Genomic DNA, 21,540 nt, shown 5'->3' with positions numbered 1-21,540 from the left:
TTATAAACGATTTCAAGCTGTATTGTAAAGTCCTGTGTAATTGCACAAATAAAAAGGCTATTAGAACTCATAATATTGTAAGCAGGTATGCTATTGTATAAAGTGAGCCCCCCCCCCCAAAAAAAGGTTTGTAATTTTATTTATTTATTTGTCTATTATATTTTGTTACTGTCCTCTGGCACGGTTTCATTATATTAATGTTGTTCATCTTTTTCTATGTTTCTTTTACACTTGAATGTTTCTCGTTGTATTGTTCTGATGTAAGGCATAATAATAAAAAAAGATTCTTCTTGACCCAACCCGCCTTCATTTAGCAAGTGCTCTCGCGCATTAACAATTTTCAAGTTCAATACTTTTTGTTCATTCAGTTGTGGATGCTGCTGATCACCGAGACCGACGCGGCTCAGCAGAGAGACGTGCGTTTGTGTTTTCTTTTGAAAAAGCTTCCCCAGAAATACTTTGCTATTTAATGCATTTTTCCTTCCAAATTGTTTTATCGACATAATTCGAATAAATGTATGGCATGATGCCATCCTTCTGGAACAATGTGCATTTATGTTAACATTTTAACAAATTATCAAGTTTAGTTATTCATATTTCTTTATTGCAAAACGCTAAAACTGGCTCCGTTTTGGAGAGAAATATGGGCTCTCATTTTAACCCATATCATGCTGTGATGCTGTACTGTCTGTGAGTTTCTAATGGTGTTTGCATTTGCACTATTCTAAACATTAATATTTTATGTGCAACAACAGCATACTGTCTCGGTGGCCTTACACATGATTTAAAAACTGCTGGATGATCAGTGTTGGGGAAAGATGTAAAAGTAATTACATTACTTTTTATGGAAAGTAATGCGTTACGTTACTTTTGCGTTACTTTTTAAATATGAGCAGGGCTTGATTGTTTTTAATACAAGAAGTTCTAATCATAGCAAATGTCACATCTCTACAGTAGAATGCAGGAGAAGAAGGTTCAACACTCTTCAGCAATAAAAACCATGAAGCTCAAGCACAATTGTTAGTTTATCTGAAGTCATTTTTGATTATTAGTATTGTTGAACTGGATCATCAAAGGTCAGCAGCAAAGACATTGGTTAATAAAATGGAATTAGACACATTTGTGTTGTTTAACATATTTAAGTATTGCAGGTTTGCGTCATATTCTGAGTTTGCATTTCATTGTTTTAATACTAAATCTGCTTTTTGCAAGTGGGATGAATTAATGCACATTCACATAGGACTACAGTAACAGCATGTTCACACAGCGCACTGTCAGTCAATAAATGGGAAAACAAAGTAACTGGCGTTACTTTTTTGAAAAAGTAACTCAGATATTTTCTTGTAAATTAAAAAGTAATGCGTTACTTTACTAGTTACTTGAAAAAAGTAATATTATTACGTAACTCGCGTTACTTGTAATGCGTTACCCCCAACACTGTGGATGATAGATATTCTTCATTCTTTAAGACAAACAAGATAATGTGAATTACAGAATGTACAACGTTTTTTAAATGTATAAATTGCAATGCACGTGTATAGCGTTTATTATGATGGGGTAGAATCCACAGCTCAGTACTCACTACTCATGAGTACTTTTAAATAGGCTACTCTTTTACTCTTACTTGAGTATTTTTTTGGACAAGTACTTTTACTCTACTCACACTACGTTTTTTGGAAGGTAATGGTAATTTTACTTGAGTATATTTTTTCAGTACTCTTTCCACCACTGCTCTTAGGACATCACAAACCAATTTGTTTCATGAATATGACTTAACCTGATGGAGGATGCGCTCAGTGACTCAGGCAGTCTCTCTCTCTCTCTCTCGCGCGCGCTGTTTGGGTATGTTTTGTGCTGTTGATCATGGTCATCATCATCATTTAAAAAAAATGCGCTATCATATTGCAATGCATTGTGTCAGTACAGTGCAGTGAAGAATAACTTGAAGTTGCCTGTGTTTACTAAACTGTGGAGCTTTTCTCACTGCTGATTTCAATGGCGATGCTTCCCGTTTTAAGTGTCAGTTGATGGCCTTTCATTTTTAACCAGAATTGTGCGCGCTGTTTTCTGATGTTCATTGTTCATGTCTTTTTTTTCTGTCACTTGAAATGTGTCCGTTTTGAATCATTGTGATGAGACACATGAGGAAAAAATAAATCATCAATTGTGGGACTATTCTGTCATAAATCGCATACCATTCATTTCTGAACTTCCTACTGTCCGTTACTGGAAATGAAATTACTGGTTGATATGTCCCGATTTCAATAAAGTTATTTTAGTCTGTGAACTGGATCTCGCTCAGGGCACGAGCTGTCTGTGGAAGTTTGGTCTGTAAGTTGTATTTACATCCCAGCGAGCAGCCATAGCTTCAATCGCTCAGGATCATTTATAGGGAATGTGTGAAATGTTAGGTGCAGCTCCCTTTGATGTCCGCGCGCGTAATCTTGAAGGTTTAGCTTTGTTGAAGCATCCAGGATATACACACGAAAACACCATATTAGGACTAATAAAATGTAGAGTATAGCCTAGCTAAAGCAATTAACTTCGTGGTTTTCCTTTGCTGTAAACCAGAGCCGTTGAGAGAGAGAAAGAGAGAGAGCCAACCGAAATTCAAAATGACTGATCTTCACACAAAAAAGCCACCCTCAAGCATTCTAGGTGTACAGGTCCTTTTCAAAAAATTAGCATATTGTGATAAAGTTCATTATTTTCTGTAATGTACTGATAAACATTAGACTTTCATATATTTTAGATTCATTACAACACAACTGAAGTAGTTCAAGCCTTTTATTGTTTTAATATTGATGATTTTGGCATACAGCTCATGAAAACCCAAAATTCCTATCTCAAAAAATTAGCATATTTCATCCGACCAATAAAAGAAAAGTGTTTTTAATACAAAAAAAGTCAACCTTCAAATAATTATGTTCAGTTATGCACTCGATACTTGGTCGGGAATCCTTTTGCAGAAATGACTGCTTCAATGCGGCGTGGCATGGAGGCAATCAGCCTGTGGCACTGCTGAGGTGTTATGGAGGCCCAGGATGCTTCGATAGCGGCCTTAAGCTCATCCAGAGTGTTGGGTCTTGCGTCTCTCAACTTTCTCTTCACAATATCCCACAGATTCTCTATGGGGTTCAGGTCAGGAGAGTTGGCAGGCCAATTGAGCACAGTAATACCATGGTCAGTAAACCATTTACCAGTGGTTTTGGCACTGTGAGCAGGTGCCAGGTCATGCTGAAAAATGAAATCATCTCCATAAAGCTTTTCAGCAGATGGAAGCATGAAGTGCTCCAAAATCTCCTGATAGCTAGCTGCATTGACCCTGCCCTTGATAAAACACAGTGGACCAACACCAGCAGCTGACATGGCACCCCAGACCATCACTGACTGTGGGTACTTGACACTGGACTTCAGGCATTTTGGCATTTCCCTCTCCCCAGTCTTCCTCCAGACTCTGGCACCTTGATTTCCGAATGACATGCAAAATTTGCTTTCATCCGCTGAGCAACAGTCCAGTGCTGCTTCTCTGTAGCCCAGGTCAGGCGCTTCTGCCGCTGTTTCTGGTTCAAAAGTGGCTTGACCTGGGGAATGCGGCACCTGTAGCCCATTTCCTGCACACGCCTGTACACGGTGGCTCTGGATGTTTCTACTCCAGACTCAGTCCACTGCTTCCGCAGGTCCCCCAAGGTCTGGAATCGGTCCTTCTCCACAATCTTCCTCAGGGTCCGGTCACCTCTTCTCGTTGTGCTGCGTTTTCTGCCACACTTTTTCCTTCCCACAGACTTCCCACTGAGGTGCCTTGATACAGCACTCTGGGAACAGCCTATTCGTTCAGAAATTTCTTTCTGTGTCTTACCCTCTTGCTTGAGGGTGTCAATGATGGCCTTCTGGACAGCAGTCAGGTCGGCAGTCTTACCCATGATTGCGGTTTTGAGTAATGAACCAGGCTGGGAGTTTTTAAAAGCCTCAGGAATCTTTTGCAGGTGTTTAGAGTTAATTAGTTGATTCAGATGATTAGGTTAATAGCTCGTTTAGAGAACCTTTTCATGATATGCTAATTTTTTGAGATAGGAATTTTGGGTTTTCATGAGCTGTATGCCAAAATCATCAATATTAAAACAATAAAAGGCTTGAACTACTTCAGTTGTGTTGTAATGAATCTAAAATATATGAAAGTCTAATGTTTATCAGTACATTACAGAAAATAATGAACTTTATCACAATATGCAAATTTTTTGAAAAGGACCTGTATATGATTTTCTTCTTTCTGACGAATTCAATCAAAGTTATATTAAAAAAAGGGCAAGGTATCCTGGGGGATAACTAACATTGGAGAGGCTGAGGAGAGAGGTGTCTTGGTTTCATGTTGAAAGAGTGTTTGTTGTGAATATTTAGATCTGGGGCCTGTTTCATAAAACAAGTTTGATGTGATGATTTGGGGTGCCGTGACGTCTGCTGGTGCATGAGCTGTAAGCTGTAATCATCAAAATTAAAACAAAAACTTCTGAAATGTTTTACATGTGATGAATCTAGAATACTGTGTATTCAAGTTTCACTTTTTGAAACAAGTTACACACAAAAATTCAATTTTGTTTTTAGATGCACCGGTGTGTGTGTATAGTTTTGTTCATACTGATAATTTATAGGCCCTAGAAATTTTCGCATTAAATATGATATAGTATACAGGCTATTTTAATGAATAGGCATGATACTTATTGTTCAACAGAATTTTAAGTTATCAGAGAATATATATTTTTTCAGATCTTTTATATCCTCAAAGGGGTGACGTCTCCTGGGGAATACAAACGTTAAAATCAAATATTAAAGTCATGTTTTTAAAAAATCATGAATTTGTATTATTTGTGCCCTAAAAAAAATGGAAAATAACATTAAATTAATTTTTCTTATGGTCTTACCCTTTTTAGGGTTAAAAAAATGTCCTGGCTCTTCCAAGCTTTATAATGGCAGTGAATGGGGATTGACATTCAATAGTCCAATACAGTGGACAATTCATCCATAAAAAGTGCTCCACATGTCTCCGGGGGGTTAATAAAGACCTCCTGAAGTGAATCGGTGTGTTTTTGTAAGAAAAAATATCCATATTTAAAACTTTTAAACCATAATATCTAGCTTCAGGAGGCCTTCAGATTATTTCAGTTATATGTTAATTTATTTAGATATTTTAAAATGAGACTTCATGCATAAAATAATTTGTGCACAATGCATGTCATTTTAACTGATTATTTATTTGATGTCAACTTAATTTAAGACTTAGCAGTATATCCTGAAAAACAGACTCACAGTTTAATTGTCTTTTTTTATCCAAAGAAATGCAGCCTTGTCCATACAAGAATTAAGAAATCCTGGAGTGGTTAGGTTGCAAAAAAAAAAAAACCCTCAGTATTCATTTTAGGGGTAGATATACCAGCCACTGTTTTAATGCCTGTTGTTGTACAAAGATGCTGTCAATGTCTTTAGTGTTTCAGTATGATACAAAGAATGTGCAGAAACCCCATTAAATACTACTCGTGTGTAATGTGGCATTGTATAAAACTCAGCATTGTCCTCTAAATGAAATCCATACAACCATATACACCTTTTGAAATGTTTTCTTTTTTTTTTGTTGACAAAAATCATAGTTTTACATACGCTTGATCACAAAAAACACTGTACAGCCTCATAACTACTATCCAATTAAACATGACAAAACACTTGTTTTCCATCCATTGGAATCTCTATCAATATCCTAAATGGCATCCAGATTTTGTCAGCTTTGTAGCAATACTCAGAGAACCATCTAGGAGAAACTCGAGATACCACCTTCACTCTGCAAATTTTGGTGTGCGCTTATGCCGTGCATCTCATTTCAAAGTCAGGGCCTGAAATCCGAGTCACTGTCTGAATCAGTCTCATTGGGTGATGTCTCTCTCTCCAGGTGCAGTTCTCTGACGGTAAGGATACGTGTGAGCATGCTGTCCAGAACCTCATCACTCAAGGAGGTGGTTGAGAACCACATGGGACTATTGGGTATACAGGAGCGCTCGGGGCTCAGGTAAAAGTCGGTTGTGCGTTGCCTCACGCTGGGTGAGCTGGATGGAAAGAAAGACCGTATTTAATAGGGCTGCATAATTATGATAAACTTGATATAACAGAAGAATAGATTTATTCAGCAAGAATGCATTAAAATTGATGAATAGCGACAGTAAAACATTAATAAAAGTTCAAATTTAGTTTCAAATAAATGCTTTATGGAATTTCAAACAAACGTACCATTTTGAGAGATAGAACTCGTACAGCCTGACAGGACAGCGAAGAGGATTGTCTGCATTCTCCTTTATCTCATACACAGTGTCACTTTCATCCTCCTCTTCCTTCCTTTTCTTTGCAGGGACGCCAACTGAATTAAAACAAACAAGTGATACAACAAGAACTCAAACACACAGTCAAGCTAGGACAGTATAACTGACCACTGACCTGTGCTTGTGTCCCCTTTGGGGGGATAGAATCGCAAACAGGCCACTTTTGTGTTGCCCTTGCTCCGTGAGCAGCGTACAATGTGGCCAAAAGAGAGGCGGCGGTGCTGCTCTGCGGTCTTGTAGTTGAAGAACTTTGTGAAGAAGTAGAGCAGCGTGTTGAGCAGCACACCTGGTGAAAATGCCCCCAGCTGCTTACAGTCCCACAGATACTCTTCCTCTACACGAGAATGCACGTAACCTGAACACACACACACACACACACACACACACACACACACACACGTTAGTAGAACAACAGCAAAACAAGCCAGTCACACATTTTTGTCCTAGATTACTCACCACTGGGCAAAATAGTTGGTTTCCACTGTCTGAGTATGTTTGTCAGTTCATGGCAGAATTTGGTGTAAAAGACGTCTGCGAAGATGTTCTCCATCCGATTGTTCTCAAACAGGTACTGCAAACATGAACGACAAGAGCTAAAGCAATTAAACTATTATAATATGGCTGTGTTCCGTTTGTGTGGTTTCTTCTCAGTTTACCTTCTGGATGCCCAAGCAGAGATAAAAGATGCTGTCAGGGCTGTATTTCTCTCCGTTAGGTCGACGAACCTCAGAAATGAACTTGCAGAGGCCGTAGCTTATTTCAGCAGTGCAGCACTTCAACAAATCCTCCTTTAGTGTCATACTACGTGCTACGGGTGAAGAGGAAGTGTTTAGTGCTTAAATGCCATGTTGAAGACTCTGTAGTTTAGCTAGTAGAGCATGATGCAAGCATAAGGCTAAGGCTCAATTCCCTGTGAATGCATACTCAAAAAACCTACACCTTGAAAAACACATTAAAGGAAAAGTTTACACCAAACTGAAAATTTGCTGAAAATGTACTCAACCTTGGTCATTCAAGATGTAGATGAGCTTGTTTCTTCATCAGAAAAGATTTGGAAAAATTTTGCATTGCTTCACTTGCTCATGAACGGATCCTCTGCAGTGAGAATGAGAGCCCAAACAGCTGATATAAACATCTCAATAATCCACAAGCAATTTATCTGTAAAAAAAAAACTAATCCCTCATCAAGGATTAAACCATAATATTGCTTTGTCCAGTGAAAAAGTTGTCTTGTCTGAATGAGGAGAGAAATGTATGCACAGACCACATATATGCACAGATTACAAGTGAAAATGGTCTGAAAAATGTTGATGCATTTTTGTGAAAAAAAACAGGGGAAGGACTCTTTCAATGGAGGAACCATTATTATGGACTTGTATTTTGGTCAGAAGTGATTGCTTAAAATGTCTAATTTATGGACTGGTTTCTCACAAACATGCAGCTTTTCATTTCACAATACATTAATTGATGGACAGGAGTCATGTGGATTAGTTATGGATTATTGTGATGTTTTTATCAGATGTTTGGACTCTCATTCTGACGGCACCCATTCACTGCAAAGCATCCATTGGTGAGCAGGTGTAATAGTATATTTTTCCAAATCTGTTTTGAGGAGAAAATGTTCATTTCATAATTCTATGTATAATTGATCATTTTAAATGGTGGAACTTTCTTTTGTGATGAAATGCTGGATTAAAAGAGACCTACAGCCAAATTTGGGAGTCTCCATGTTGGGTTGGGCATTCCTCCAGCGTACCCATTCCTTCCAAGCATTTACAGCGTACTCATGTTGCAGGTTTGAGAGGTTAGAGAAGTTGTCTAGTGCTGATTTAACTGGAACAACAGCTGCACTCTTACGGCCCTACACACCACAAAAATATAAAGCAGCACAACGGGTTTCAACATGATGATAATAATGCTGCTTCTTGAACAACAAATCAGCATATTACAATAACTTCTGATAGATCATGTGAAACTTGAGATGAGTAAAAAAAACCCCCAAAAAAACACACTAGGTTTCTTTTTTCTATATTCTATCTACTCGTTTTCTTAAAAAAAAAAAAACCTTTGCTACGTGTACTGCATTAGGCTAACCGAGATTTGTCATAGCACTTGCATGTTGTTGCTCTTTTGTTGGTTTTGATTGCTTTTATTGTCCTCATTTGTAAGTCACTTTGGATAAAAGCGTCTGCTAAATGACTAAATGCAAATGAGTAATGGCTGCTAAATGCTTTGCCATCACAGGATGGAACTACATTTTGATAATATATTCAAACCAAAAATAGCCATTTTAAAATGTAATGATTTTTATAATATTACGGTATTTTTTAATTAATGCCTTTGTGGATGAGAGAAAAATCTCTTCATTTTGAACAGTAGTGTACATGTAATCTGTATAATGTTGTAAATGTTAGTATATCCCTGCACTTAAAACTATACCCTTTTCATGCGCAACATATTGAAGAATCAAGTACAAATCATCAGAACAGCATTAAACATGGAAGCCAGCTTAAAGTGGTCTGGTTTGCACATGCTCCCATCATGACAAGATGAAAATGGGTTTTAAAGCAATCACATCAGTACTGATTGATAAAACTGGATTCAGATTTTATTGTTTTTGGCTGATTTATCACATTAAATTTTAAATTAAAATATAATACACTATACGTTTGAGCTTATGTATCACAAGATTAACAGTCTAAATAATTGAGAGTCTCTAAAGGGTTTCTAATGAAAAACAAAATCAGGTTTTCGAATTTTGCACTTAATCTATTAAATCAAAATATTTAGATGTTGTCTCCGGCATTTGTCTTATGTAAAAGCTTGTGGCCAACATTGTTTCTTGGTGAGCGCAAGAACTCATTGACTCTGTCTTTGACGCGTTTTCGGTCAAAGTTGGTTATGCAGGGGAACCTCTGGGAAACAGTCTTAATGATAAAGTGGCGAAGGTTCACAGGCAATGCAAATTTGCCCCTCGCACCATCCCAGTTGGTATTGGATGCCCACTCCTTATATTTCGTCTGGGATAAAACAGCACGGAACAACAAGCAACCATATCGATCTGGCCGCCTCCGACTCTGCGTGAACAGAAGCTCCAGCTGCTTCTTTGAGGGAGGACGAATCTCCAGATCAGGATGGCAACATGGCTCTATTTGCTGACTGTCTGCATCGCTACTCTGGGCAGCAGCATCCTCGCTCTTAGAGTCCACCACTGGGCTTTGTGCACAGTCAAGCTTGCTCCTCAACATCGGTGTTGTCACCTGTGCCTCTCTCAGCTGCAACACGACAGCATTGTGGGCCTCGATGAGCCCCTTGTGAGACCCTTTCAAATCTGCTAGATCAGCCTTGGTGATGTCATAAATTTCCTTGCAGTGACGCAGCTCCCGCTTTAGCCCTTCAATCATAGCGTCCCTTTCCACCAGCTCAGAATTGAAGTCCTCCACCACATTCTGTCCCTGTTGTCCGGAGCTTGAAACTTGAAGACTTGACAACTCCACAGATACGAATGCGCATGTGGGCGAAACACCCTTGGTGGAGCAGGAAAAATAGGCCTGTCAATCATGATTAATTACATTTGTTTTTTTATTGTTAAGTTGAATGCAATAACGTAATCAGTTCCTTTTTAAGGAATGACAAAACTATGTGTTAGAACTATTTAAATCTGCAATACGTAATGCACCCCTTTATGGACTTAATGTAATTTTAAAGTTAAAGTCACAAGTTAACTGCATTAAAAAAGTAAATTAATGGCTATAAAATTTAATAGCTCTTTTATTGCAGCTGCGTGAACAAACACCAACAAAAATGCAAAGCCTGTTGGGAAATATGTTCAGCTCTCTGAAATTTTATGGCTACAGTGCCATGTTTAGAGTAGCAAAGATTTTTAGGATAAAAAGGCCCTAATTATCCCATACTTAGTATTTACTAATTTATAGCGATGTAATGGTACACAAAACTGGACAGTTCAGTACGTACCTCAGTTTTGATGTCATTGTTTGGCATGTTTTCTGTACAGCGAATTAAACAGTAGATTACTGAAAAAACTATGTCTATCTTTTAAAAAAGTCTCAACATTGTGTACCATGTCAACAAGCAACACCATGCACTTTCTGGTGCTGTTATTGGGGAAAGAGCTTACATTTAAGGTGCTGACACTTTGGGATACAAAATGGTAAATATTTTAGCATTATTGCACACGCATTCTCCTCCAATTTGTCTAATTGATGTGTAGGTTGTGCGGTAGCTGCCAGGATAATCCTTAATACAAAATCAAGTATTTCCATTTCGTATAATCTGTAGTTAAGTATACAAGTTACGCAAGTAGCTATGCTCTTAAGAAAATGTGACTCAAATTCATCTGATAGGAGGGCAAAATCCAAATACATTGACAAATGATATTGTCCCTAGAGGGGAAACTCTGAGTTCGAAATTATGTTCTAAACAAAAATTCTGAAAATGCAGTTTTGAAATTCCAAACAAAAAAAATTAGGCTCCCCTCTCTCTCTCTCTTTTTTTTGAAAACGACAATGTAATGTGTTGCATGTAACCTGCCTCGGCACGCCAAAATCTTGTCAGTGGCTGCAGTTCACCGAGGGATTAATTAATATCTGAGACAATTTGCTCAGTTTTAAACTGCTTCCATTTCCATGCATCTTTTAACAGCAGCAGAACACGTGCCATAATTAAGGCATGATTAAGGTCAGTTCTACAACACTTATTTATAACAAGTGTCTCCTCTCATTTTCTCCTTTGTGATGTTTGATGGACACCTGTTGCTGCTCCACCTTCATTCTCCACCTGTCCTCTGAAAATGATATTGTGGCTAAATGCAAAGTGATAGGAACATTCCTACCATGTAGTGACATTTTGTATAACAATAGAAACACTTTCAAAATAAAGCCATAGAAAAAATAAACTGGTTTATATCACAACATTCTAATATGATGTCATCCTGTTTCCAAAAGTCAAAGTGTTATAGTGGACATTATGGTGGCAAGTCAAGAATAATTCTGCTTAAGCTTTTCTTACCCTTTTCTTCTGAGGGAAGCCGTCATGTTTTCTCTTGCGAGATCTCCGTTTGCCAGAATCTGTTGTCTCCGTTTCTGTTGGCTCTCTGAAAAGTTCAATGCTTTCTGAAATATGAAAGGATAAATATGCGTGAAATATGAATGGAAGATAATCAAAAATTGAATTGTGCTTGTATGTTTACACCTCTGAATCACAGCAGAAGCTCTTACCGATTGGGAAATCAGCCTCCAAGTCCATCTGTGGCTCTTCTGCGGCGGTGGAGACGGGGGTCAGTGTGGCAGATCTAGATGGAGGAGGCCTCTCAGGCTCAGGGGTTTGATCCCACGTCTGGGCAGAAGACACAGAGTCCTCCTCCCAACTCAGATTGCTGGATAAGGCTTCCAGATCAAGGTCGTCCATTATGTTACTAGTCTGATCTGAATAACAAAACAGGAGGCTTGTGAACAAAAATAAACGTGTGTGCACCTGCAATATCTTATTACATCTCTTAAAGTTTAAAGCCTGTGCAGTGCCCAAACCATCCAAGTTTTGTTCGAACAGTGTGTTTGTTTATTTTCTTCTTAATGCCATTCCAGCATCTATGGCTATATTTATGGCGTGAACCAGTTTATCAATTGATCAAGTTGATCAGTGTGTTAACTAAAAATATCAGAAGTTGCAGGAATATTAAAAACCTTCCAACTGTCCCTTATTTACCAGTAACAATGCTTTTCTCCTTCTCTGCATCTTCAGCCACCATCTCTGCCATCATGATGAGGTCGGCCTCCAGAGGGTCAGCAGGGATCTTCTCTTTGATTTCCTGAATGGTCTTCACAATGCGCTCAGCACTGTCCAGAGTGGTGGGGAAGAACAAGGGCACCGGAACCTGCATAAACAGACAGACACATGATGACACAAGTACATATTAATGGTGTAATTAGGAGAGTCTTTGGGACATCTGTGAATCTAATTTATGATCTGAAATTCAGTTGAAATGATTACATTGATTCGGGATTATAATACTTTATCTTTATACATGTAATTTATTTTTTTTTTATTCAATTTGTCTTGTTTTCATTAGTTTGCACCACTACTTCATTTTCTAGTTTCAGATTTATGTTTTTGTTTTAATGAGCCATCATTTAAAATGTATAACAGTGCATTGCATTTCTCAGTAATAATTTTTTCATCATAATACGATTATTTTAGTTTAATATTTAAAATTGAGTGAAACTTTTTTTTTTTTTAAGGAGTTCTAAGTTAATTTTTTTATTTCCGTTAACAAATATTGTTATTTAGTTTTTATTAACAATAAAAATACTGTAACACTCATTAATAGATTAACATACTATAACTATAACATGTATACAGCTTTAATCATTTTAATATTCATAAATGAGTATAAGAACAACTAGAGAATAATAATGTGGACAGAAAGAGGTAGAGATACATACCGGAAGCGGAAGCCCCACAGCCTTTGGAGTGTATTGGGTGTAGAGATTCATGGGAAGCGGAACATAGACTGGCACTGGCACAGGCAGCACTATCACCGAAGGTCCATCTACAGGACAAAAGACAAGCACGACATTTATAACAAGTACCTCCTGTCATTTTTACCTTTGTGATGTTCACTGGCCACTATATATAACACTAACTTTTGGAAAACAGGATAACATCACTATATTAGGTCAAGAGACACATGATGACGCAAAATAATGCCGTAATGCCCAAAAGAAATATGTCTGCAACAGCGCTTCCTAGTACCTGTTTGTGTGTTCATGTCGCAGACATTGGGTTTGCAAGATGTGCCTTTGTTCTGACTTAATGGTTTACAAAGCAAGGCTTTGTTTTTCAGGATTCGAGGTGCTGGCACAGAAGCCTTCGCCCCATCTGTCTGTGTGCTGGCCGTCTGACAACAGAGAACGATTGATAATTGGTTGATTTTCATTCACATTTCAAAAGAAACTTCAGCTGGATTATTAATATTGTGAAATACTCACATTTCCTGAACTTTTTGCTGTAGCAGCTGGAACAGAGGCTGAGGAAACAAAAAGGTAAATGTGAGAGATGTACCACAGAAAATAGTTGATTCATTCCTCAGTTGGCAAAAAAACTGAAAAAAGCGTTGACAACAGATGTCATAATTATGTAACTAGCAACGTGTTGTTTAGGAACTGATATTAAAATTCTGAGAGCTCTGATTAGCTCAATTAATTTCATGTTATGGCTGATAAAATTCAACAAGATGCTATCCAAATACACACAAACACAAAAACATTGAAGTAATCACAATATTATAGTATGAGCAAAATAGATATTCATTTTGAGATTTGCTAAAGATTCCATTTATTTATAGGTTCTAGTTTATTTATACTTATTAAATGACTTCTAGACAATGGCAAAAAGTAATACAAATGTAAAGAGAAATGAGCATGCCCAAAATCCATTATAATCTGATAGTAGGTATATCCAATAAAATCAATTTCTAAAATAATAATAATAGAAATTAATACAAATAAGATACATTCATACTTTAATAAAACAAATATTACAAAATCTCATAAAATATGGTATTCAATGTAGGGTTGTGATGATAGTATCGTGTATCGATGAGCCTGTTGCTGCTGCCTTTGACGATAACGAAACGATTCTTATTATTAGTCATCAAAAATGGACTAGGCACCTATCTTTAGCGATGCAGCGCGGAGAGCTGTTAATGGGATGCTTTATAAACATGCCACAGCACGCCTGGTATAAACAAGCATTGACAAGAGTGGCCGCGATCAGCTCCGGTGGCTGTATCGGAGCCGTTACGTGCAAGTGATTTATTCATCATACAGTATAGATAGTGATCACTGATTATAACAGGAGTGTTTTGAAAAGAGCATACTCGTACTAGATGATGCTCTTTAGTAATGTAAATGTTCTTTGCTTGTTTTCTGTAGCTGCTTTTTGAATAACTGAGGAAATGTATAAGCATTATAATTAGTAACTTACTATGTTTGCATTAAATTGTTATGAATACAAATTCAGTCATATTAAAAACATGCTTTTTTTAGACTTTTGCTGGTGTTGGTTCACTTTCCGGTAATTAAACTAAGTAACTAACAAATTAAATAAATTAGCATGATAACATTGTGTTTTGTGATTTAAAAGGCTGACGATAGGACAATTGAGGATATCACCCCAACACTAATAGACTCTTCATCCCTCAATATACAGAGATGATTAAGAGGTCAATAGAGGTTAGTCACCTTGCAGAACACTGTTCCCCAAAACACCTGGCAGTCCATTGGATGCACTTGAGAGTGATATAACACTGGCAATGACCGGTGTGGACTCTTTAGTTACTAGTGGTTTGTGATTAACTGTAGTTTGAGGGCCTGGAGACGGTGCTGGGCTTGTCCCTGAGGAAAACAATCACAGAAAGATTATCAGACATAAAAAGATAAGATACAGAGACAAAATGGACAAATATCCTCATAAATCTACAGGAAGACATACCTTGTGTGGACAAAGTCTTGTTTGCAGGTCTCACTGCCCCAGTGGTTCCCTGTAGACTGCAAAAGAACATCAAGCATTGCAAGCTGCAGAAATGCTTCATCTCACCCAGCCATTTCACTTTCTCCGTCATCTTCTTGGCCTGCCTGCACATGGAGCACTTTATTTCCTGTAAAAAAAAATATGCTTGCTGTTAGTTGAAAGCCAAATCCACGACATAGTCTTAAAAAGTAATGTTGCAGCAAAAAACAGCCTTGTAAATTGTTTCTCAGAATAAACCAAAAGAGATCAAATATTACCTTACGCATCAATAAGGTGTTTTGTGATAAGCATATGTTCCCACAGAACTCCTGCTCTACGTAATCAATAACTTCAGTCACTAGAGCCTGAGAGGATCCGCTACAGTAAAAGCAGTTGCGACAGTGTTTCTTCCCCCAGCGCTTGACTAGGTCATGCTTATACAGTAACTTGCATCCTGTACAGGAATGAACAAACAAGTAAATGTGATGTCACAATCACAACGCACAACTAGATGAAGCAAAAAGAAAACTAAACTACCAGCTAATAGTACCTTTATTTTGCTCTTAGTACTTACCCTCACTGCAGAAACAGCGGTCAATCTTGTTTATCCTTTTCATCTCCTTGACAACTTTATCAATCTTACAGTATTCACAGCGAGCCATGACATTGTTGATCTGTTTGAACTCCTCAACACAACTATTATCACAGAAAGCGTACATTTTCCTCTGAAAGGACAGGAAAACATGCAATCAGTTAGGTTTAGGGTCAACTTCTCAAATATGCTAATATATTTAAGACTCATTATTATTAAATAACATCTCACTTTATTTCTAGCTGGTCTATTTTTTTGTTAAACAAAGTAAATATGGAATAAAACTATCTTAAGTCTTAAAACTATCTAAAACTTCTCCATAGCAAAAATCTTTTTTTTTAACATTACAGATTTATTCTTTTTCTTTTAATTTGGTAATCGGTTTCACAAAATGTAGACTGCCAATATCAGTATATTGGCTTTAAAATAATGATTATCAGTATTTGATTATTGGTAATTAAGAGTACCTTGAACTCCAGCAGCTCTGGTCTGTGGAAGAACGACTTCAGACACTGAGAGCAGGGGATCTTGGTGACTGTCTGCACCAGACCACTGGAAGTACTGGTCTTTGCTGACGAGCTGGACTCTGAGGGAGTTGGTTTGGGGGCAGCAGGTTTTGGGGTAGGTGTGTTGTTGTTTGTAGAGGTTACAGTATTTATTGGCATGGCAGGTTTCACCTTACTGAAGGACTCCTGAAGTAAAAGAAAAAACAAATATTCAAATAGCTCTACTTCTGTGACTGACATCATGAAAGGGAACATCGGATGCCTGTTTACCAGTGGTGTATAAAGTACCTGAAAGCCATACTTAAAGTAAAAGTACAGATATCTTACCAGAAAATGACTTTGGTAGAAGTTGAAGTCACCGTTTAGAATATTACTTGAGTAAAAGTCTTAAAGTATGTGATATTTATTGTACTTAAGTACGAATTTTTTTTTTTTTAAATCTTAAACGTACTTAAGTATTGAAAGTAAAAGTACAAGTAAATGCAAAATGGAAAAGATGCAAATAAATTTTTCTAAAAAATGTTCATACACATCTTGAGTAGCAATTGTGTTCAGTTTTAACTCTTTCTTCCATTTTTTATTTTAGTGTCTTTAATTCCAACAAAAGAAAACATTTCTGGAATCTGCATCTGATATAGCATTTAGATGTATTTACACAGTTTAATGCATTTCAGAGCGGACATGGATGCATTTAAACTGCAGTTACAGATGCATAAATAGGCCTAATGTTTTGTTAACAAAGCGTTGCATACTGATATTTAAAATAAATTAAAACATGAAAAAATAGTCGAAATGTGAAATTAAATCCACCAGTAGGTGGCAGCAAGTGACTTTTAATGAGTGAGTCATCAAGATTCAACTGATTCATTCAAATGGCTGATTCATTCAGAAACAAAGTATTTGACTGTGTTAATGAGTGAATCTCAATCATATTCAATCGATTCGTTCAAAAAGCTGATTCATTATGAGTAAACACCGTCCATTGATCAGAGATACAGAGACGTGCTGTGATCTTAGTCTGGAACTCTTTTCGTTGGCAAAATTGAGCAAAAACAAACAATATTATGTCTAAAATGTAAGTCACTTATTGCTTTACTGAACTTGTATAAAATGATTATTAAATGCGTTATGCTGATATCTGCAGAAAAACGATACTCTTTAGATTAAGTTAAATATGTTCAATTATATAAATAAAAAGCATACAGAAGCATTTTTGCCATCTACAATTTAGAATGCCTGGAATTCAGAGTTTTAATAGACTAATAAATCAACGTGCGTGCACTCTGTGTGTGATTTGGTGATATAGCCTACACTATAATGTCAGATCGCACATCATTACAACAACACTTACCATATTATTGCAGAAGATATACTGTAGGCAATATCGCACACCGCAGACTTGACTTGAGTGGAAAATGAATCATCCGCGTTTGTGCGCGCACTTGTTTGCACATCAGCAAAGGTGTTTATAGGAGTCTAGCTTGCAAGCGTCAGACCACTGATTCGTCAAACCTGCAGTCATTCCTCTGATTTCTGACTATTTTGTAGTAAATAACGAATATGCTTCGGGGAAATGTAGAGAAGTAAAAGTTGGCTGAAATATAAAAACTCAAGTAAAGTATAGATGTCCCACAAAATACTTAAGTACTGTAACAAAGTATTATTACTGTTACATTACACCACTGCCATTTTCCACAAGCTGGTATGATTCTTTAGGGTCTTCATGAAATGTCTGCAACATACTTTGGTTAAAATTCCTCAATGGTCGTGTAAAACACACTTTTTACCTTGTCAAACAGCTCTGTTCACAGCGACCATTTCGGTGCATGTCTCTTCTGTGCTAACGCTGGCACTCGCCATACCCCCAAAAAAAACCTGTGTTCAAATAATCAAAAACAATAAAGTGTGAGACTAACTTCTTCTGGATGTCCAACTGGATCATGAACAGTGGGAACTGATCCATTCTTGAGTGTTAACCTTTTAGCAAAACCTGCCTTGATTTGTCCCTCATTCAGAAAGCAATCTGAATTAAAATGATTTGCACAGACAAACGAATTTAAGTGTATTCGGTGGCGCACTACCATCAAAAACAATGAATACACTGTGTCCTCAGTGGCTCTTTTGTCAGAAGACTCTTATGTTCCCTTTTACATCCAACTACAAAACACCTGGATTGGAGTTTTTATATTTCAGCCAAATTTTACTCCACTAGATTTCCAAATTAAAATGTACACTTTTACTCCGATACATTTCCCCGAAGCATATTTGTTACTTACTACAAAAAAGTCAGAAGTCAGAAGAACACATACTACAAGAAAGCAGATTTGACGAATCAGTGGTCTGGCATTTGCAAATTAAGACTCCTAAAAACACCTTTGCTCATGTGCAATCAAGTGCTCACACACCCGCGGATGATATAATTTTCCACTCAAGTCGAGTCTGGGGTGTGCCATATACAGTACAGGTACATCTCAAAAAATTAGAATATCATGAAAAAGGTCAATATATTTGTGTCAATCATTTCAGAAAGTGAAACCCATATATTATATAGATTCATTACACATCGAGTGAAATATTTTAAGCCTTTATTTCTTGAAATGTTGATGATTATGGCTTACAGATAATGAAAACCCAAATTCGGTCTCTCAGAAAATTAGAATATTACAAAAGATCAATAAAAAAGGATATTTTAAACAAATGTCAGGCTTCTGAAAAGTATGTTAATTTCTATGCACTCAATACTTGGTTAGGCCTCCTTTTGCATGAATTCCTGCATCAGTGCGGCGTGGCATGGAGGCAATCAGCCTGTGGCACTGCTGAGGTGGTATGGAAGCCCAGGTTGCTTTGATAGCGGCCTTCAGGTCACCTGCATCGTTGGGTCTGGTGTGTGTCATCTTCCTCTTGACAATACCCCATAGATTCTCTATGGGGTTCAGGTCAGGCGAGTTTGCTGGCCAATCAAGCACAGTATCACCATGGTCATTGAACCAGCTTTTGGTACCTTTGGCAGTGTGGGCAGGTGCCAAGACCAGCTGGAAAATGAAATCAGCATCTCCATAAAGCTTGTCAGCAGAAAGAAGCATGAAGTGCTCTAAAATTTCCTGGTAGATGGCTGCGTTGACTGTGGACTTCAGAAAACACAGTGGACCAACACCAGCAGATGACATAGCAGCCCAAATCATCACTGACTGTGGAAACTTCACACTGGACTTCAAGCAACATTGATTCTGTGCCTCTCCATCTGACATCTGAGCTTGGTGACTCTTGATGCACTGACTCCAGCTTCAGTCCACTCCTTGTGAAGCTCTCCCAAGTGTTTGAATTGGCTTTGCTTGACAGTATACTCAAGCTTGCGGTCATCCCTGTTGCTTGTGCACCTTTTCCTACCCAAATTCTTCCTTCCAGTCAACTTTGCACTTAATATGCTTTGATACAGCACTCTGTAAACAGCCACACCTTTCAGTAATGACCCTCTGTGACTTACACTCTTTGTGGAGGGCGTCAATGTTCGTCTTCTAGATCAGTGCCAAGTCAGCAGTCTTCTCCATTATTGTGGCTTCACAGAACAAGAGATACCCAGAATTTATACTGTAGGGATGGTCATTTATTGAAACTCAAATATAAATATTCTAATATTTTGAGATACTGATTTTTGACTTTCATGAGCTGTAAGCTCTAATCATCAAAATTAAAACAAAAAAACTCTTGAAATGTTTTACTTTACATGTAAATCTAAAATATATGAAAGTTTCACTTTTTGAAATGTTACAAGAAAAACTTTCACGATATTCAAATTTTTTGAGATGTACCTGTATATCTTCTGCGATAATATGTTTAGTGTTGTTGCAATGATGTGCGATCTGACATTGAGTAAGCTACATCACCAAATCACACACAGAGTGCACGCACGTTGACTTCTTAGTCTATTAAAAATCAAAATTCCAGGTATTCTAAATTGTAGACGGCAAAATGCTTCTGTATGCTTTTTATATTTATATAATTTAATATAGTTAACTTGAATATCACACAAAGAGTACCGTTTTTCTGCAGATATCAGCATGATAACATTTAATAATTTTATACAAGTTCAGTAAAGCAATAGGTGACTTACATTTTAGACATAATATTGCTTGTTTTTGCTCAATTTTGCCAACGAAAATATTTCCGAACAAAGATCATAGTACTGTTTTGCGTCTCTGATCAATGGACCAGGTTTACTCATTGAATGAATCGGCTTTTTAAACGAATGGGTTGATAAAAATGATTCACTCATTAACACAGTCAAATGCTTTGTTCCTGAATGAATCAGCCGTTTGAATCTCAATGACTCACTCATTAACAGTCACTTGCTGCCACCTACTGGCAGTTTTAATTTCACATCGAATACTTTTTTCATGTCTTAAAATATCAGTTTTCAACGTTTTATGTTAAAAACAAAACAGGCCTATTTATGCATCTGTAACTGCAGTTTAAATGCATCCTTGTCCCCTCTGAGATACATTTAACTGTGTAAATAAATACATCTAAATGCTATATCAGATGCAGATTCCATAAAAGTTTCCTTATGTTGGAATGAAAGACACTAAGTACCGGATGAAGTGCTTCTTATTCTTACCCAAAAATACAAAATTGCAAAAAGAGTTCAGACTGAACACAATCTTGCTACTTAAGCTGTGTATGAACATTTTTTATATAGCCTATATTTGCTTCTTTTCCATTTACTTGTACTTTTACTTTCAATACTTAAGTACGAAAAGTATTTTTTTAATCTTAAATGTACTTAAGTACAATAAATATCACATACTTTAAGACTTTTACTCAAGTAATATTCTAAACGGTGATTTCAACTTCTACCAAAGTCATTTTCTGGTAAGATATCTGTACTTTTACTTAAGTATGGCTTTCAGGTACTTTATACACCACTGCTTACGAGACATTGTTGTCACTACAGCTGCTCGAGCCCAGAGAAAATGGCAGACAGCGTACAACTGGCTGAGGGCGGGAATATGCTAATACGGGACAGTCTGTCAGCAGTCGTGGGCAGGGCTTGAGCAGTATGATCTCATACACCATGTAAAAGTGAATTTTGCATCCGATGTCCCCTTCGAATTAGAGAGATCAGTAAACTCTACCTGATATGATACTACGCATGGAAAGGAGCAGAAGTTTTGGATGGTTCCGTCAGACATGGCTAGATGGTACTGAGGCGTTAATTTAAGCTTGCAACTGTTGCATTCCACTGGAGCACCTTATTTGCATGCAAACAAAAAGGACATTTGAGTATACTTCAAAAAGAGAACATCATTAAGAATGCAGAATCTTAGTAAACAGCTGGTTATGTTACCTGAAGAACTGACAGTCTGAACTTTATTTGCTGTGACACAGGAAGATGAACAGAAAAGTTCTCTGACACCCTGCGTGTTTGGACTGTCCACCATCTCTGCAACCGGGCGCATGGTACGACAAATTTTGCAGGCGACAGGTTTCAAACTTTTCTACAAAAGAAAGATGAATTTATTTAATAATGACTTGACTTAAATTATTGGATCAT

General features: G+C 37.3%; 1 protein-coding gene across 2 annotated transcripts in view; it reads right to left on the bottom strand.

Moving 5' to 3' along the window:
* Positions 1–5,229: 5,229 nt before the first annotated feature.
* LOC306847059 (zinc finger MYM-type protein 4-like) overlaps positions 5,230–21,540 on the bottom strand; it is a 28,039-nt gene continuing 11,728 nt past the window's right edge. Inside the window, exons 9-27 of one of the 2 annotated variants that reach the window (XM_079380803.1) lie at positions 21,334–21,484; positions 21,122–21,237; positions 15,951–16,175; positions 15,466–15,616; positions 15,170–15,345; positions 14,874–15,039; positions 14,624–14,776; positions 13,370–13,407; positions 13,134–13,278; positions 12,824–12,930; positions 12,087–12,255; positions 11,600–11,806; positions 11,391–11,494; positions 8,070–8,223; positions 7,019–7,170; positions 6,819–6,933; positions 6,478–6,717; positions 6,274–6,400; positions 5,230–6,092 (exon numbers count right to left, since the gene is read on the bottom strand). In XM_079380803.1, coding sequence (XP_079236929.1) covers positions 5,876–6,092; positions 6,274–6,400; positions 6,478–6,717; positions 6,819–6,933; positions 7,019–7,170; positions 8,070–8,223; positions 11,391–11,494; positions 11,600–11,806; positions 12,087–12,255; positions 12,824–12,930; positions 13,134–13,278; positions 13,370–13,407; positions 14,624–14,776; positions 14,874–15,039; positions 15,170–15,345; positions 15,466–15,616; positions 15,951–16,175; positions 21,122–21,237; positions 21,334–21,484 — 2,913 coding nt within the window. In that variant the 3' untranslated portion in view covers positions 5,230–5,875. Of the gene's footprint in view, positions 6,093–6,273; positions 6,401–6,477; positions 6,718–6,818; positions 6,934–7,018; positions 7,171–8,069; positions 8,224–8,950; positions 9,890–11,390; positions 11,495–11,599; positions 11,807–12,086; positions 12,256–12,823; positions 12,931–13,133; positions 13,279–13,369; positions 13,408–14,623; positions 14,777–14,873; positions 15,040–15,169; positions 15,346–15,465; positions 15,617–15,950; positions 16,176–21,121; positions 21,238–21,333; positions 21,485–21,540 lie in introns of those variants that run through there. The other variant, XM_079380804.1, reaches the window with a different exon arrangement.

Source organism: Barbus barbus, assembly GCF_936440315.1.
Source record: "Barbus barbus genome assembly, chromosome: 27".
Classification (NCBI taxonomy): Eukaryota; Metazoa; Chordata; class Actinopteri; order Cypriniformes; family Cyprinidae; genus Barbus; species Barbus barbus.
This window is presented reverse-complemented; position numbering and strand designations above follow the sequence as displayed.